The 18,478-nt window shown below is 46.1% G+C and overlaps 7 protein-coding genes across 7 annotated transcripts; 3 read left to right on the forward strand and 4 right to left on the reverse strand.

Annotated features, from left to right (window-relative positions):
• Window positions 1-2,207: 2,207 nt before the first annotated feature.
• Window positions 2,208-3,548, reverse strand: N7466_009791 (uncharacterized protein; the record flags this gene model as incomplete). The annotated part of the gene is made up of 1 exon (XM_057169180.1): window positions 2,208-3,548. One exon carries the CDS (start codon window positions 3,546-3,548, stop codon window positions 2,208-2,210), a length of 1,341 nt encoding a protein of 446 aa, XP_057017886.1.
• A 1,392-nt stretch (window positions 3,549-4,940) lies between these two features.
• Window positions 4,941-6,519, forward strand: N7466_009792 (Zn(II)2Cys6 transcription factor domain-containing protein; the record flags this gene model as incomplete). The annotated part of the gene is made up of 2 exons (XM_057169181.1): window positions 4,941-4,963; window positions 5,094-6,519. 2 exons carry the CDS (start codon window positions 4,941-4,943, stop codon window positions 6,517-6,519), a joined length of 1,449 nt encoding a protein of 482 aa, XP_057017887.1.
• Window positions 6,520-7,679: 1,160 nt separating this feature from the next.
• N7466_009793 (uncharacterized protein) lies at window positions 7,680-8,267 on the reverse strand (the record flags this gene model as incomplete). The annotated part of the gene is made up of 2 exons (XM_057169182.1): window positions 7,680-7,957; window positions 8,033-8,267. The coding sequence occupies 2 exons, from the start codon at window positions 8,265-8,267 to the stop codon at window positions 7,680-7,682; spliced, it is 513 nt and encodes a 170-aa protein (XP_057017888.1).
• Window positions 8,268-8,949: 682 nt separating this feature from the next.
• N7466_009794 (uncharacterized protein) lies at window positions 8,950-10,526 on the forward strand (the record flags this gene model as incomplete). The annotated part of the gene is made up of 2 exons (XM_057169183.1): window positions 8,950-9,171; window positions 9,234-10,526. 2 exons carry the CDS (start codon window positions 8,950-8,952, stop codon window positions 10,524-10,526), a joined length of 1,515 nt encoding a protein of 504 aa, XP_057017889.1.
• A 1,242-nt stretch (window positions 10,527-11,768) lies between these two features.
• N7466_009795 (S-adenosyl-L-methionine-dependent methyltransferase) lies at window positions 11,769-13,182 on the forward strand (the record flags this gene model as incomplete). The annotated part of the gene is made up of 5 exons (XM_057169184.1): window positions 11,769-11,909; window positions 11,965-12,091; window positions 12,147-12,270; window positions 12,324-12,763; window positions 12,860-13,182. The coding sequence occupies 5 exons, from the start codon at window positions 11,769-11,771 to the stop codon at window positions 13,180-13,182; spliced, it is 1,155 nt and encodes a 384-aa protein (XP_057017890.1).
• An 898-nt stretch (window positions 13,183-14,080) lies between these two features.
• N7466_009796 (NmrA/HSCARG family protein) lies at window positions 14,081-15,151 on the reverse strand (the record flags this gene model as incomplete). The annotated part of the gene is made up of 3 exons (XM_057169185.1): window positions 14,081-14,409; window positions 14,476-14,887; window positions 14,978-15,151. The coding sequence occupies 3 exons, from the start codon at window positions 15,149-15,151 to the stop codon at window positions 14,081-14,083; spliced, it is 915 nt and encodes a 304-aa protein (XP_057017891.1).
• A 683-nt stretch (window positions 15,152-15,834) lies between these two features.
• Window positions 15,835-17,946, reverse strand: N7466_009797 (uncharacterized protein; the record flags this gene model as incomplete). The annotated part of the gene is made up of 2 exons (XM_057169186.1): window positions 15,835-17,394; window positions 17,473-17,946. The coding sequence occupies 2 exons, from the start codon at window positions 17,944-17,946 to the stop codon at window positions 15,835-15,837; spliced, it is 2,034 nt and encodes a 677-aa protein (XP_057017892.1).
• Between the last annotated feature and the right edge of the window lie 532 nt (window positions 17,947-18,478).

Genomic DNA, 18,478 nt, shown 5'->3' on the forward strand with positions numbered 1-18,478 from the left:
TGAGTCGGGGCCATTTTGATTTCACTTTGGACCCTCAAATTGAGGATGAGTCGAGAAACAGATGCATTCAGGCAGCACTGAACATTTGGAAGTTGGTAGAGGTTTACAGAAGAACCTTTACCCTTCGGCGAGCTCAGTACGGCATCTCTTACGCAACGTATTGTGCCGTTCTCGTGATGCTTCAACATACACAACATGAAAGCCACCAATATAATGAATGTATTCGATTTTTCTGGACGACTCTTTGGGAATATCAAAAAGGATGCAATCAAGGACTGAAAAGACCAATACAACTTTTACGATCTCTAATGCAGAGACTGAAACGGACGATGGAAGATTTAGAGACAGAGGAAGGAAACGTAAATTTCCAGACTGCAAGTGAGTTACATCTCTAAACTTACCGGTTGCCTTCAGGTTACTGACTTGCAATCTTATCTATAAGACTTTGATGCCAATGCGCCCCCTTGTATTGAAACTCAAAATGGGTTTGATCTAGATAATTGGGACTGCTCCTGGCTGAATTCCCTCACTGATGATGCATCAATGGCTGGTGATTTGGTGTTCGGTTTTTTCGCTTAGGTAGTAACCATCAGCAGTTTCAAAACACCAATTATACGGCAACTGATCGCTCAAATGTGATGCTGGACATCATTTCGATATAACCGGCTTGGACAAGAAGCTTGTCAACTACAAGGTTAAATTGTCATGGTTTCGGCTCAGGATGCTTGTCTGAATCCTAGCTCCTTGTAGGCTAATGGCATAACCTTTGTTTGAAGCGGCCAGGCCTATCTATTGATTTTGCGGGCAAACAAAGAATTCATGAGCCCCACCAGCAACTATAAATAGCATTTATATATACTGATATATTGGCAAAATAATATTCAATGTTCAACAAGGAGATGAAGGAGACGCCGATACTTGAGGGCATCTACAAATGACCGAATATAAATGGCGAGGGAGATGACAAAGTAATCCGACCTGGGGACTCAGAAGCATCTATGTACTCAAGTGCTAGGTATATCACAGCAGATATGTATACCATTTGAATCTGGAGACATATCTCCCAGCTGAGCTTCCAAATGTTCTCTTGCGCGGTCACTGAGCGCGGTTGACCCAGGTCGCGGTTTTTGTTTGCCATCAAACAGCTAAGACCACATGTGCATAAGCAGCGCATGAAACCAGAGAAAACAAGGAGAATGCAACATTGAATACAAGTAGAATAGCCAGGTTTCAATGTTGTAGGCAGGGCCTTCATTTGGCAGAAAGGCAAATATAGCTATGATGACGCCGATGTTGCCAAATCCAATCTGCCAAGCACTTCCGATCGAGCGGCGATGATGGCCGCCAAGATTCATGTTCAAATTTTAGCAACAATATTTCTCTCCGAGATGTTAGAAGCGGACACAGTAAAGATCCCGCTCTCCATAGAGATTCCCACGTCCTCGAGATGTACATGCTGACACTCTATGTTCAATTCCAGCACAGAGCAAGGAGATGATTTTAAATCCGTTGGCTGCTCTATTAGTAAGATTCACCGACGGAACGGTTAGCGAGAAAATGCTGCAGTACAAATTGCATCAAAGAAAGATATAGAATGAGTCGCTTAAGCAAGCTTCTTAGTAGACAGGTATGGAGAAAAACAAGTGGGGTAGATGAAGTCTGGCTTTTATTGTTCGAGGCTGAGCGTAAATTCGGATATTCAAGTGACCGAAGAGCCACCAGATCCAACAACTCTCTTTCGCCATGTCAATTAACATTTGCGCCAGATATGGGAAACCATGTTCCGGCCCCACAATAGCACACTAGGATGATGGATGGAGCAAGGATTCAAAATGGTATTTGAAAATATTTCCGAGTGCTCTTCCCACTCGAAAACCCTACGTAGTATCTACAGATGTTGTCAAGATTTAGTCCTAAAGCAACGTGGCTCTGACTTGTGTCAGTGGAAACACCACTAGCATGCCCATTATCCACGCGCACACCGGCCGCTGGGAGTCTCTCCTAAGATAATACAAACATGCAAAGTAGCCACAATTTTGTATTGATGAATAAACGATCATAGCCATGAGAAGTAACACGATTACTGTGAATCATTCTTTCAAATGAATACTGAGATTTTAGATCGTAATGGTTCAGGTTGCCGTCGGTGCCTGTTATAAAAGATAGACTTATATGCAATTGCCTCTGTCATCAAATCTAGCAAATGATTACACCCCAAAAAAGGGAATACTGAGTTTCCCATATGCTTGCACTAAAGACAATCTCTCCATTTCCCCATACAAGTCAAACTCACTGAGGACGGGAGTCCCAAGGCTCGCCTCGAAGCGGGCTTTATCAGAGCGTGCTTCCGAGGAGCAAAAACTTCCTGTGCCAAGGTTTGACTGGAAGATGCCTGCAGCACTAATAGGCAAAAAGTCTTCGTATGTGATTGGCTCGAAGGAGATGATTCCCGCACTTATCAGTGAATCCAAATCATGGGTCTCCACTGGGGTTGAGGGGACATTGGAAACATGGTATGTAAAATACCCCAATTTCTCCCGACGAATCGTGGAATAATCATCTGGGAAATCTTTGAATGTAGCAATACTGCAATCGCAATGATCAATGACCAGAGAATCTTTGGGAAGTGTTCTTTTGGGCCGAGTGATTTCGTCGTACAAAGATCGTCCTTTGGGTGTCAAAGCCATCCCTCGCTGTTCAATTTCACCAAAACGCGCTTTGTGCTTTCCGTCTACCTCGTCCCAATTAGAGAATGAGATGCGCTCTTCCAATGCGAGGAAACTCGTTTGTCGTAAAAGGATTGGACATCGCATGGCAGGAGGCCCCTCAATTACTTTTTTTGGCTGAAGACCTCGCCTCAGCATTTCAAGCTGCGCCTCATCAATGTCAGCCACCCGAGGCGTCAGGTGATTGATATGAGGTCCTCGAAAGCAGACGACATCGGCAATCAAGGGGTGTGCAGCCTGAAGCGCCTCATAGGTCTCTCTGTCAACTGTGGTCGTCTCATGCCAACGGAATGTTTGAAGAGACTCGTTTATGAGCTCATCAACTAGTGCTTGAGAGCTAAATGGGGCTTTCTCCCATTCGTTCATCAGCTCGAGACAACGAGGTGAGAAAATATGTCTGGCTTTCAGAATATCTTCGACGTGATCTCGTAGTTGCTGATCCCCAATCATCTCAGGGCGCAGCAAGGAAGTGAAGACACGAAAGGGGTTTTGAGAAAGGCTTTCCTTCGTGAGTGGCCGGAAGCATGTTGCATGAACAGGTAGTCCCGCTACAGAAAGGTCATAGTATCCAACTGGCTCCATGCCTAGAATTAGGAATAATCTTCTCATGGTCCCTAGTTCATCGGGCGTTCCAAGTCGAATTGCGCCGTGGCGCTCGACCTCTATGCGATGTTGAATGTCTTGGCCGCCTTGCCCCTTATGCCGCTGGTTGATGTTTGAGACAAGCTCTAAGAGCGTTCCATACTGAGGTACCTCGCGTTGATACATCTCAGAGAGGGCAGACGCAAACCTGGCCCTAATCTCATCTTGGCAGATGATCATCGTGGCGGTGGGTGGTTGGAAGGGACGGTTTAGTCAAGGATAGTTTTCACAGGGCAACTTGCCTCATGACTTCCAACAATTCGGGGGAAAAAAGCAATCTTTAATTTTCTTTATTGGTGCTATAAATAATACACTGTTCACGTAGCAAAGATGATACCCGGATGAATCCTAACGTACGACCGTGAGGCAGTCTCGGATAACCGGATATTCAATCACCGAACAAACGGGACGGACAATCATGCTCCGTATGCGGAGGCCGATAGGGACCAACCACCCTTGTGCCATAGCTCAATCTCAACTTTCTGACCGGCAGAATGTAAATGACGCGTAATTCCAAATTCATATTTGTTTTATTCCTCTAATCTCGAACTTCTAAGTCTGCTCAGATTACCGCGCACTCACTTAATCCTACTTTATATTCTGATTTACATAGTAAAAAGTGTATGAAAAGTGTGCTTTAAGCAGGCCTTATATTAACTTGGAATGACTGACTGAATTGTAGTCTAAATAACAGCGTAACTTGCTCTTACTCTCTCCGCAACTCTCTCCGCAACTTTCTCCGCAACTGTCTCTCTGCAACTCTCCCTAAATTTCTCGAACTTTGACTGAATCAACTCACTCAAACCCACCCTCTATGTTTTAATACCTTGGCTATGACTTCTAACTCCTGTTATCTGACTTTGACTGTCCTAATTTGGTACCATCTCCTCCTTCTACTATTTATGAGGCTTTGGTTATCTTACTAAATGCCGGGATGTTTGCTTATGCTATAAAGGGCTTCTGGTGACCTTATGATTAATATTAAAGCTGATATTTGAATATTTAAGTGAGATTAAGTAAGATTTATGCCAGGAGCCTTAGAAACATCGCCCTAATGTTCTTGTACACCGTAATAACAGCATTTAATATCCATAAATGAAGCTCGAGGGGTTTGGGATTGAGATATTCCTGTATATGATAAATACAATACGGGCGGGAGACAGGGCGAAGGGCGGTGAAGTTGGAATTTGAAATTGGTTATGGCACAAGGGTGGTCCCTATCGGCCGCTGTTCTCCGTAATTGCCCTAGCCACTCTGGGATTAATGTTTCTACGGACCCCACTGAGCTGCAGTGATGCAAAGGCAGATGTAGAATCATGTAGTTGACACATGCGAAGTCAGGCTCCACTGCAACAATCTTTTTCTGCGTGGGGCCTTGCCGAGTCACCGCTCCGCTCACACGAGCCCCAGGATTCTCTCGTGTCGCTATCCGGACTAGGGACTAGAACTGCCACGGGTGGTGGTGGAGATTAATCGTCCTGAGGCTTGCATTTTACTAACTGACCTGCAGGGCCCCTGGAGCTGAAATGAAGACCGCCGACTCCACCGCAGTGGCAAAACGCAAGACGCGCAATGGCTGCTTTACGTGCAAGTAGGTCAGAACTTAGAAGCCATCGTTGCTATTTCTTCTCGCCATCCAACCGCTGACTCCATGTCTTCATAGATCTCGGTTCGTGAACATAACCCATCGAGCGATATTCTAAACTCCACTAATCAACTGTGAAGACGCGTCAAATGTGACGAGACCAAGCCATCTTGCTGGCGATGTATTTCGACGAAACGGATATGCGACGGGTATCCAACCCCCCCTCAACACAGCCTCTCGTTCGACTCTTTGACGGATGAAGAGCGTCGAGCCTTCCTCTTTTTTCGCAATAGAACTGCCCACCGAATCTTTGGGCATCACGATGCGGAAATTTGGCTTCAGACTATACTCCAACTTGGCCACAAGGAAGCTCCAGTCAAGCATGCCCTGACCGCATTGGCATCGCTGCATGAGAGCATGGAGCCTGGGAATACTTGCATCTCCATCCGCCATTCTGAGAAAAATGCTCAACTGTCTTCACGAATGTTGGCGCTTAAACATTATACATCCGCCATTAAATCCGTGCAGACAGAATCACCACATTCATTTTCTCGGCCGGATACGGTGCTCATTCTCTGTATCCTATTCGTATGTTTCGAGCAATTTCGAAGCGGCGATGCTGCCTGTCTGCTTCACTTACGTGCAGGCTTCAGATTACTATACTGGTGGAGAAATAGTACTACCACCTACAGCAAGCTGCACGCGTACTCTAGGCCAACTCTAGACCTCATGAATAATAAGATAACACCAACCTTGCAACGTTTGCGTGTGCAGTTCTCTCTATGTATGGACTCCCGCCACACGCTGAAGGATCTAGGGGTCCCACTCTGCCTACCATTTCCAACAATCCCATCGTCCTACCCTTCCCTCGATTCCGCCCGAAAAGACTACGACCGAGTGATGAACCATATTTTTTCTTCCTTGGAGCGTGACGATACCACTGGTGGTGAATCCCCAAAGCCAGCTCTTAATACGCTTTTGCGGCAGTGGAAGAATGCTCTAGACTTCTCTGATTTTTCTAAAGAGTCTCCAGCATTGCAGGAGTGCACGGAGAAACTCTTGAATCTCTACTACCATGTGTCGATCGTTATCGCAGACACTTATAGCTCTAAGGATGAAACCATCTTCGACAGGTACACTGATCACTTTCAAAGGGCCGTTGAGCTTGCGGAGGAAATCACCGACATGGAAGGCAATGAATTGCAAGGCTTCAGTTTGTTGTTTAGCTTTGATCTTGGCATCACTCCGCCGATGTTCCTTGTTGCTTCCCGTTGCCGCCACCCGCTTGTTCGTCGACGGGCTATGGGTTTGATGATCCAGTCCCCGTTCTATCATGGCGCGTGGCAAGATCGATATTCGGGTCTTTGCGCGCAACGAATCATCGAGATCGAAGAACAGGGGGCCGGTTTCCTCGTGGACGACATCAATGTCCCAGAACAGAACCGGATACGCAAAATATCAGCGGATATTGAAGAGACACAGTCCGAGATTTCAATGCAATTTCGTCGGTGGCCATTTACTATAGATGCTGCGGTTGACACGACTATTGTGAAACTCAGGTCATGAGTGCGAGGCACTATATAATATACCAGCTTTCCATAAGTTTTTGCCAAGTCAACTAGATTAAGAGATGATATATCTGTAATTTATATGATCTTTGGATGGCTCTGATTATAAATTAGCTTTACTTTGGTCAAATTAGTATTCGGTATTTTATACTGTGAGAATTAAGGAGTTAAATTACATAACATTGAATATATATATTGGAGTTTCAATGTTAATCTAACATAAACACACCCTTTTCTTATGCAAATACACCCCTATATAACCTACTAAGCCTAATCAGGTTGATAGATTTTTTTTCTCCCAGCTATGCTTTGGTAGAAAAAAATCATACATATATTTAAAAAATACATATATCCTTACAAAAAAAAAGTATCAATTATGTAGGTATCAGCCTAAGTTATATAACATTTTTCTTCTAAAGAACTACTAAGTCAGGACTCAGCCCTTATACCCTATATCCTATTCTTGAATTTTCTATCAAGCCTCAATGATGTCGCCTCCCACCAAACGGGCACGACATCTGGCGGAGATAAAAATTTCAGCAATACAAGTCCACCTTTCCGTAAAGAGCTACAACCTTGCCGACATTCCGATAATTACGGAGGTTCATCCCAAAAGTCTTTGCATACTTGCTTTTTCCGTATTTTTGCTCATTACTAGGTCAGACTCACATCTTCGCCAAAATTCTGACGGTAGGTAGATAGAAAAGAAATTGCAGCCTTTGAGGTAGTATTTGTGGCGGTATCGAAAGAGGACTAAATGAGACTACCTTACTTAGTTGCCCCCGCCCCGGGCCGCCCGCTATCACCCTCAACAATCCGCTAGAATAACAAACAATGCTAGTACAAAACAACGTGCAGAAGTTATCACGCCATCAACAAGGCTAAGGAAATTAGCTGCTCGCTGAGCTATGTTTACTCACTGTTTCATGCATTTTCCCATTCCCACAAATCCATGTCTTGTAATGTGGTGAGCAAGAAGATAATGAACTTTTTCTAAGGTCCTATGAACAGGGAAAAGACAGATAAGATAGAAAGAAAGAAAGGAAAAGAAATAGGAAGAAGGAGCAACTTGAAGTATTCAAGGACTTAAGGTTGTTTCCTGGCAAAAAACAACAAACAAAGAAGCTGAAACAAAAATGCTTCTTAAAGAAAAAGAAGTTAAGGAAGATCAAGATGGGGGCAGTCCTTGGGGTCAGCGTAGAAGACACCTCCTAGCTTTTCGATCCACCTGCACCGTTCCTCCATATCACGGGCGTTAAGGATCCGCGCTGCCCCTATCCCCCCTGCGTTACCCAATGTCGTATGTAATACCCATACACCACCTGCAGCCGGCCAGCCCACTCGGAGATAGCCATCCGTAGGCTTCGGGGGCTCCAGTCCATGCTTCAAAAATTCATCGGATTCTCTTCGCCACCAGGTTGCCCCGAGGCGACGCACTTTTAAACATTAGACATATAACAAGAAATTTAAAGAAAAAGATAATATAAGGGAAAAGGAGGTCGGTAACTCACTCATATCGCAGTGTGCGTCCTCTTTCGCTTGCCAATCGGGATCTAACTTGGATGGGCGTTCGGTGTTATTAAACCGGTCGAGCCCAAGAAAGTCCAGCTCAATACCAAAACCGACCCGCAAGATATAGACACCACCCTTGGAGGGGTACCCGAAGACCTTTGCCCCGAAGCCGGAGCCATAGGATAGCCAGAAGCGACCTTCAGGCTCATCATCCACACAATCAATCCTCGACATTTGTGGTTGTTGTTCTTGAGTGCGAGCTTGTATTGTTGTTTGGAGTTGATGGGGGAGAAACGGCCAACATGCGAGGAATATAACCGAAATAATGAGACAGGGGAATAGGATCTTTGTAATGGTCCACATTATTGTGATTATTGTCAACATATTGTATTAACAAAAATGGAAGAGGGGATGTTGGGTTCTTGACTTCAAGCTGGCCGGAGGAGCTAGTAAGGTAGGTCGGTGCGCATTCGCCAAGTTTCAGAATAATACTTCAATGTTAGATACATGTAGATATTACCACCAACATTGAAGGTAGCCTAGATAGGCATCCAGCAGCTCCAGCCGATGTACCCGCCAGCCTGGGGTTACATTTCCACAATAATGGGCCGTTTTAGCGTCGTGCGACCACTCAGGATGGGATTTTCGTTAGAATCAATCCAGAAGTTGGACTGGGCCCTGAACTGGACCCTTCAGGGTCCTGTGATCTCAAGTCCGACACTAGCGCTGATCATCATGTGACTGCATTTTCCATCAAGTGCTGATCTGCCTGATCATATTAATTCTTGAACCTTGACCCCAACCTCCTCCCGAATCCCGACCGATCCACTTCGGATATTTAATCAATCGCAAGAATAATTAGTCAAAAATAAATAAAAAAACTTACACTGGCCCGACGCTTAATCGGTTATTCATTATGCCGTTTTTCACCAGAAAGCCCCCTTCACCACCAATAGTACCAACCGACACCTTTACCCCTCTACACTACTGGGATACTCAACCACATACAAAATCAATCTGCGTGGACGTGACATTACGATTTGACGATGTACTCGATCCGGAAAAAGTCCGTTCTTCGCTCGCCCACTTATTGACATTTGGCGACTGGAGAAAATTAGGTGCCCGCCTCCGTCAGAATGTAATGTTTTTCTTTTTCCTATATTTGCTCTTTCGATATTCTGTCACTGACGTTCAATGTAGGCCGCTGGCAAGTTAGAATACCATATACCTGCAGAGTTCGATGAAACACGACCTGCATTTATTTTCACAACAGACCAATATAACATTTCAGCATCGGAACACTCTGTTGTATCACGATTACCTACTGCAGCTTCAACGCCATGCTTATACGGGGGAACTCAAGACTTCCGGTCGTTTTTTTGCAGCCCGAAGTCGCCGACAACTCTGGATGGCTGGCTTTACTCGGATCTCCCGCAGTTGGCCATCCATCTTGTCCAGTTTGAGGATGCAACGTTCCTATCGGTGACATTTATGCACACCCTCATGGATGCCATGGGGCTTTCTGCTCTTTTATCTGCCTGGTCAGTCGTTCTGAATGGCGAGTATGACAAGGTCCCGATATTTGCAGGGTTCAGAGATGATCCTCTAGCGCCTCTGACCGAAGATCGAGTCTCACCCGTCCAATCCGTAATTGCCGATAAGCTACTTAAGGGGCTGGGTTTCTTCATTTTCGTCATTCGCTTCATTTTTGATCTTCTTTGGTACCGCAAAGACAGTGAACGGATTTTGATGATCCCTGGAAATTACATTGATCGAATGCGGGACGAAGCGAGAGCATCTCTTGCCAAAGAAGTTATCGACTCCAAAAACCCATTTCTTAGCGAGGGTGATATCCTTGTCTCGTGGGGCACTCGAGCGATACTTCGGGCAATTGGAACTGCATCCAACCGAACGGTAACGATTTTCAACATATTTTCCTGTCGAGAAATCTTAAGCAAGATCGGCCATATTCCATCAACAGGTGTAGCATTGATTACCAATGCCGTCTATCCCGCACACACCTTCCTTTCAGTACAGGAAATACTCGATAAACCCTTGCACTTTGTCGCTTCCCGCATTCGACAGTCACTCGAACAACAACGAACAAAGGAACAGCTACAGGCAACGATGACACTTCAAAAGAAAGAAGTTGACAAAAGTGACCGGTTGCCTGTGTTCGGCGATTCTACTTCGCAGTTGATAGCGTGGACGAATTGGCACAAGGCGAGACTTTTCGAGGTTGATTTCTCATCCGCAGTCATCAAGCCGGGGATCAACTTGAACACACGAGCGAACCCGCTAGGCATGCCTTCTTACGTCAGTCCCTTTGCGACGACGAAGGAAATGCCGTTAAGGAATTCATGCTCAATTATTGGGAAAGACCATGCTGGAAATTGGTGGCTGATATTTATTTTGCGCGATGGAGCATGGCCAAAGATTGCGCAGCAACTGGCCTCATTGCGAGGCATGAATGATACGCCTGATATGCAATGAAAGTCAGATTGACGAAATCCTATTGATTTGCAGGCACTCCTGTTGCAGGTTGATGACGAGTGATTAGATACCTTATGTTAAGCGCCATCTGCGACTGATTAAAGTCTGTTTTGGTGTCTGAAACAAGCGAGCATGCGGCCGGCCCGTACATTCTTTGAGAGCACAATGGAATCAAGATAGGTCAATACATCCATTGATTATTGGTAAAATGAGAAAGCATAGTTTGGGCATCTAGGCCTGTAAAAAGGAGGGCGATTTCCTTGATTCTGCCTCAAAATGCTTTGCGCTGAGCTGATATTTCATGTTTTCACCCCATTTGGATTCAATGTTGGCGGGGTGCCGTTTACCGTTCCCCCCAGTATAAAATGCCCCTTATCCTGACGGCCTTATACTCCGCCCTGTATGTCGAGATTATTATTGATTGATTCATCGATTGTTTGATCGATCTGACGCACAGCCTAGCAGGACTTGTAATTCTTATGGCCTTATTCATGTGGATTTGAACAATCCCATCTACTACAAACTGAATAGTCTTCATTTTATGTGGTGGTGGTAGGGGACTTTTATATTTTTGGTCATAACGGTGGTCATAACGGCAAACCTGGACTCGCTTTCCATGAAAGGGGTGATAGCTCAGTTGGGAGAGCGCACGACTGAAGTTCACTGCAGTCTGACTGATAAAGTCAATCGTGAGGTCGCCGGTTCAATCCCGGCTCGCCCCACTTTCTCTTTTTGTCGAACTCAGTACAGAGTATTTATGTCTAGATCGACACAAGTGACTGGTGAATAGTGACTGAATTATAATTTGCTTACTTACTCTACCCTGATTTTTGTATCAGGTAGGATAGGATGGTGGAAGCTTCAAAATGGAGATTTTTGTAAACTTTCTGCCATACTGAATTCAAAATAGTCTAGCGCATTCAAGCGATGGCGGTAACAGTACACCCTCGTCGGGGATTTTGGATGGGGCCAAATACAAAAAGGGAGTGCAGTCCGAGGAGTGACGTGAGCGGGAGAAGAATAGAACGTGGTTGGTGTACTGCAGGTGAGTTGGAGGCTGAGATCACACCACATGCAGTAATTCAAATGTTAGCTTGGAGGTCTGTGAGTCGCTGATGGAGACCGCGGGGCCAACTCCTGGTGCACACAGGTATTTAAATCTCTGAGTAGCTTTCGAAAGATGATCCTGTGTCTTTTGTACTATTGTTTTCCCAGAGTATCTCATTCGGAAAATATTCTCAAATGGAGGCCCTAACCGAGGAGGTTCGCAGACTGGTCAAGTCTGGCGACGAAAAAACCCGCAAGGACGTGTTGGATGCACTAAGCAAGTTGAGTGCTTCGATTGAATCCCCCGACGACACAGGACAGCGAATCACTTTCTACGTATGTTTATCAATTTTTGACTACGCGGTCACCACTCAAGCTAACACGCGTCAAGAACATGCAACTGGCGGGGATTCGCATCGGGATTGATCTAAAGCTATTCGAAGTGCTCACCCAGTCCGAGACTCCACTTACCGTCGACGACCTAAGCAAGAAGACGGGTGCCAACCCAGTTCTTTTGGGTGAATTTGAATCTTCCCCATTTCCATTCGTTTTAAATTGACCCATATCCCAAAGGCCGGATCCTGCGGTACTTGGCCTCATACTATGCAGTCGAGGAAGTGTCGAAAGATACGTTCACCGCGTCACGTATGTCCAAAACATTTGCTGATTCTGGCTTCCAGGCCGGGATTGGCCACATGTATGTGTTATCCTCTCACGTCCTCGGCCGATCCCTAACATATCCCTTTGTAGGTTCAACACTTGTGGTCCGATCATCCAGGAGCTTCCTGCCTGGTTGAAGGAGAATCACTACCCGGATATTCAGGATAGCTTGAAAACCCCCTTCCAGAAGGCAATGAAGACGGATCAGCCTGCATTTATCTGGTTACAACAGCAGCCGGAGAACCTCGCATATTTTAACGAGTACATGAAGACGAATCGAGCTGGTATGCCGACTTTTCTAGACGTTTACCCCGTTCTTGACAGAGCCACCAACCTTGGTCCTGAGCGGGCCTTATTTGTCGATATCGGTGGAGGTGTTGGCCATCAGGCGGTTGCTTTTAGGCAACTTTACCCTCAACTACAAGGCCGGGTGATCGTCCAGGACCTTGCCCCGACCTTGGAACGTGCACTGGCACATCCTGAGATAGAGAAAATGCCGTACGACTTCTTCAATCCGCAGATTGTCCAAGGTACGTACCATTCAGCGCTCAGCCATCTTCCCTATCCCATTGATCATTGACGTACGGGACTTTCTAACTCGTCAACTACTTTGAAAAATATAGGAGCCAAATTCTATTATCTGCGAAATATATTCCATGACTGGCCCGACCATAAATGTCGGGAAATATTGAACAATACCCTTGAGGCCATGGCGCCGGACTCATATCTCTTGGTCGATGACATGGTTCTTCCAAACACCGGTGTACACTGGCAGCAGGCACAACTGGATATCCTGATGATGGCATCGATGGGGGCGCGGGAACGGACACAGGAGCAGTGGCATCAACTGGTGGAAGGGACAGGGCTGGGTATCATCAAGATACACACCTACACGGCTAGCCTCCAGGATAGCATTATTGAGGCTGTGCTAGCCCCCAAGGCTAGCTAGGTATCGCGTAGATGGAAATGGACATGCGATGCATATAGAGGAGGGCTCGACTCGGCAGGCTAGCGATGTGATGTGATGTGACTGACCTAAATGTGGTATATTCAAACGACTGGAGGTTAGAAAATCAGTCACACAAGCTTCAATGTTCTAATTCTTCTACAAGCCGGTGCTACTCCTTTAGTCTGCTTCTCCTGCGCATTTCGCGTCATGCGGCCGCAGTTGCGGGCATGAGATTTCTTCCGGTCGTCAACGTCCACCTGGGCACCCGTAAATGAGCTTCAAGGGAAGGGAGCGGTACTGAGAACGGAGAATGTTACGGTGGAAACCGAGCAGCATTATTACCGGGACCGGGGTTCAGGATACTAAAGGCTTCAAGGGCCAAAAGGGTGCATTATCAGGGGATGCTTTTCGTTGGTAGATCCCCTTCTCCAAATCAAAGTCTACAATGATAATCATATTAATGGCTTGATTTATTTAGAATAAGTAGCTTGGAGGCTCTTTGTTTTGGCTCTTTTGGGAACTTACTATGGTTTCATTGATACCACACCGTTTTTCGATATTGCCACACGCGGCTTAGGAGATTTGTTGAGTTACGCGCGCTCTTGATCTGCCAAGACAAATCAAATCTGATTAATCTCCCCGGAAATAATAAATCGACGTGGCAATAAATCCGGACCACAAGCTGGCCCGAATTAGTACTTCGCCAAATTGAGCCCCATTTCAAAAAATAAAATAAAACCAAAAATCATAAGGTCCATTTGTGAGATTCTAGTATTTGAGAAGAATGAATATTGGCAGATAGTATTGAATCATTTACAACATTGAATGTAGCAAAGGCACGACATCATCAAACCATCCGGACATAGGAACTTGCCATGTCATGTACAAACAGCCGAATTTATTTCCAGGCAGAAAGGTTCTTTTTCACAAACTCATCCCATTTAGTGGGCTTGGAGTCGAGAAGGTTCAAGCTAGGCTCGAGAGACTCGCCCAGGTAATAACCCGGTTCTTCCACAAATAGTTGGTTCTCAAGATATTCATCAGCAATAGCAGGAGGCAAGGACGCCTTATACTGCTCGGCATTAACCTGAATGAAGACTGCCTTTTTGCCAGAGACCTTGGAGAAGATATCCACGATTTCCTGAGGAGTGTAGTACTTGGCAGCAGCCAGAACCTGCTTGTTCTTTAGCTTATCCGCATGCTTGAGAGCGGCCTTTACAAAAAGACCTATAATAGCAACAATCAGTTCTAATCCTAGATATAATAGTTCCAGTATAAAAGAGCAAGGCTTACCGGTATCCTGAGCGGCATCGAACAGCGGGAACTTAGCCTCGTTACCAACAGGGTAAAATAGCTGGTAAGAGCCATCCTCGGCTTGGGTAAGCATCTGGGTGAAGTTGCTCATGTAGTATCCCGGGAGAATAAAGCTGCATCCGACCCCGGAAGCGCGGATGTACTTTTCGACATTGGCCTTGCTGTCGAAGTGGGGAACGTGGGTAAGGCGTCCCTTAGTTTCGTCCTTCACGTGGTGGAGAGACGAGAAGATAAGGTGCGAAACACCTACGGCCTTGGAGACGTCGGCAACATTCTTCCCCTGGGTGTATTCGATATCGGCGTTCATGGTCTCCCAGTAGTTGGTGACCAGGAAGACGGTGTGTGAGCCCTTCAGGGCAGCGGTGAGAGAGTCGACGGAATCCAGATCGGCCTAGGGCAAAACATAAGAACCCAATTAGCTTTACACTCCTCTTTTTCTATTTTTTTCCTTCTTTTTTTTGGACTAGAAGCTCCATCTTACCGTGACAACATCAACACCACGCTTGACAAGATCTTGGGCGGACTTTTTGGTAGTGTCGCGAGTAATACCGCGGATCTTGAACTCCTTGGAGAGTTCAGAGTCGGCGAGAATGGCATCGATAACAGAACCACCCTGGTTCCCGGTGGCGCCGAAGACGGTGATCAGCTTAGACATGGTGGGGGATTTTTGTTTTAGAAATGAGGTGTTGGGAAGATGAAGAAGTTGAGGGTAGATTTTGCAATCTTTGTTGAGTTGAAATCGATGAGGACGGATGATGAAGGGGATTCTCAGAAGCTTTTATGCAACCCCAAGCTCCGAAGGCTTATGACATGAATAAGCTCGGCATCAAACTGTAGACCGATCTCCCGCCGGGTGGAAAGATATTGAATGTTCGATTTTGGAAACCTTGATCTGCGAGGGACGAACCCCCAAGTGGAAATTCATGTTTCCTACTGAATAATCATTATTATCATTTTGAATTATTGAGATTCGGTGTTTAAAGTTGTGGAGCCACTGCCCCGGCTATTAACGTATTTTGCCACCATTGACCAAAGGCCCCACAATTCCACTTAGCTCGGTCTTCAAAAGATCAACCGAGTCCCGAGATCTGAAAAGCGAAGGTCCGATATGGTGATGATTTCTAAATTTCCGTCACCGTCTATTGAGACAGAGAAGATCGGTAATCCTAAATAACCAAACACGCGCTACACATTTTGCGCCGTGGCCAAGTGACGTGTGAGCGTGTATTATTAACTTGAATTACAAGCACTGGAGGTTCCCAATCAGAAGGTGGAATTTGTTCTTTTATTTTCTTTCTCCTAATATGTTGTAAAAAATAGCGGTATCCGCGCGCAGGATTACATGCTTATGTTGTGCACCACGTCCCTGAAAATGTCTAGAAACTCGGCATGGCCGGAATCTAAGTCGTGAGGAAATTCTTCGATGTGGCTCGACATCACGGCATCCGGAATATCGAGATTAACAGCGTTGGTTTCCAAAATATCTGTTCTTGTTTGATCTGTGCCCAAGTTTCTTAGAGCAGCGGCTCGATTCCTCAAACGTTCCAACGGTCGCATCATCAACCCGAGCCGATTGCCCGCTGGCCCATTCCACCCCTCAAAAACACGGTCAACAGCTGCCCATGCCCGACCCGATAAAGGGGAGCTCGGTCGCACACAGAGCTCTGATAGGACAAAAGCATATGACTGCCACTGCACGTAGCCCTGGAACAACCAAGACCATTTGCTCGTATTTTCATGAGTTTCGAGTAAATGAACGAATTCGAGTACCTCGATTGCAGTGAGAATCAGGAGGTCACATTGCGCGGGCCACAGATCTGGCTCGAACCCGTCGGCAGTCATCAGCGAAAAGTGCGACACAAGCCACAAACGCGCAATTGCAATTCGCGCGATCGTCGCAGTGACCCAATGGATGGGGATTTGAAGGTCACAGAACTGGAGATATCGCTCGTCAAGAGATCGCCGAGCTTCCTCGATTGCAGAAAGACGGGTTTGGAATAAGGTGTTATGACCACCGACCCCAAAGCTGCTGATCTGCATCAACTTACGATGAGAGATGAGGATCTCACAGCGAACCAAGGTCAAAGTCATTTCTGTAAAGCCAACCCGTTCTTGAGGGGCTTCAACAATATCGGGTGACAGGTCGTCATCATTGATATTCAACGGTAATCGCGTATCATAGTCCCCTTCTCGGATTTGAGGACTGGTTGCTTGAGAGTCGGATAACCTAATATCCAGAAGATATATGTACCACCAGAGCCGGCGGCGCATTTCCGTCTCGAATACGCCTAATCCAAAGTGACTGCTGTCACGATGCAGCCCGAGCCCCAGGCCAAGACGAGCAATCACAGCGATCATGGTCCAAACGAAATGCGCATCCTTCGGAGAGCAAGCACAGCTCAAGAAGAGAACCGCTGCTTGTAAAACTATTAGCTTTCGAGTGTGGAGGAACCCTGCTCGCACCAGCGCTTGCTCAACAGCGAATCGATATTGTTTAGTCAGAGTGGTGTGATTCGCCCCTAGCTGGGACAAGCATTCATCTGGCGTCAAGCTAGAGATTGCAGCAAAGTAAATAGAAAATACCAAGGCCTCAGATTCCTTGTCCAAATTCTCGGGATTGGTACTTGTTAGTCGATTTAATTCCATCCGCACTGACTTGTGGATGATCATAATTATAGGTGCCACATTTTCTTCATATACTGAGAAGAGTAGATGACTGATTGTAGGTGGCGGATGGTAATTGCGCAGTGAGTTGGCCACGGAATGGTAGCCAAATATAAACGGACTTTGAATTTCAGGGTATCCGAGAGACGAAACTGGCGTTTCAGGCGACAACGCATCTTCCTCGGATGATGTCGGTGATGCTGGTGAATCAAACAGATCGCGAACTTCTTTGATCTTTGAATAAAGCATCAAATAAATTCAGCAAGTTTATTCTAGAACATCATAAAGGTTACAATGAAGGGGAAAGTTTACCTGGGTTGCAAGATCCGTCAGAGCCTGATGGTTCACGTATCGACTGGTCCCATGACTTCGATCCACGACTAGTCGTCCAAATTGACCCTCCAGAGCGTCTGAGGAGACTTTTGGTGACTCGGGAGTTTCAGATTTCCTCGGGACAGACTCGTACGTCTCCTGCGGTGGCTCCCTTTCTTCATCCGCGGAAACACCTTCATTATTACTTTGCCCACCAAGTTTCTGGACCTCTTGCTCCAGAAGGCTTAATCGTGAAATCAATTCCGCCCTGTTTGACTTTCGTGGTGCTTTTCGGGGTTTGCGACCAGGTGGTGGAAATGTACACTCAACGCCAAGTCTCACACAGTTATCGCATGGAAACAACTTGTTACAGCGCACTTTTCTCCGATTACAGTCATTGCAACTCCGATGGAGTAGTGTTGATCCTCCATCACGCGAAAGATGACCACTGACATTGCCACGTTCTTGAGCCATGTGGAGATGTGGGTTGGAATAAAAATGAAGTTCGTTGACGCGGGAAAATCTCGCTCCCCCACACCCCACTCATGTGACGTATCGAGAACTGTACTGCCAAGCCCCCTTCCTATTGAGGTCTAAGACTCCAAATTGGCAACTACAGGGATTCAAATTGCTTTCTTCTTTGGAACATTAATAAAGACCGCGCAGTTGTTGAAATGTTTGGAGGGGATTTTCGGAAGAAGTCGACGCGTGATGAAATCAAAATGCCAAAGTTGACATTATTCTGGTGAGTCTTGATGCGAAAAGTATATTAATTTTCAGGAAGTAGATATCCCTCGAGAGCTCGGTCGATTTGATTATGCAAAAGCGCGAAGCTGACAGAAAACCTGACAGACCATTCTGGCCTGAACAATGGAAGGATTTAGGGTTGACCAATCAAGAGACGACGGACCGTGAATGAGCCCCCACATTCCCGATTGCGGTCTCGGGGGAGTCGGGGGTACATCGAGTGATTTTGTCATCACTTGCTGACTGTTCGAAATCCGGG

Source organism: Penicillium verhagenii (assembly GCF_028828195.1).
Source record: "Penicillium verhagenii strain IBT 33310 chromosome Unknown utg000009l_segment0_segment0, whole genome shotgun sequence".
NCBI lineage: Eukaryota > Fungi > Ascomycota > Eurotiomycetes > Eurotiales > Aspergillaceae > Penicillium > Penicillium verhagenii.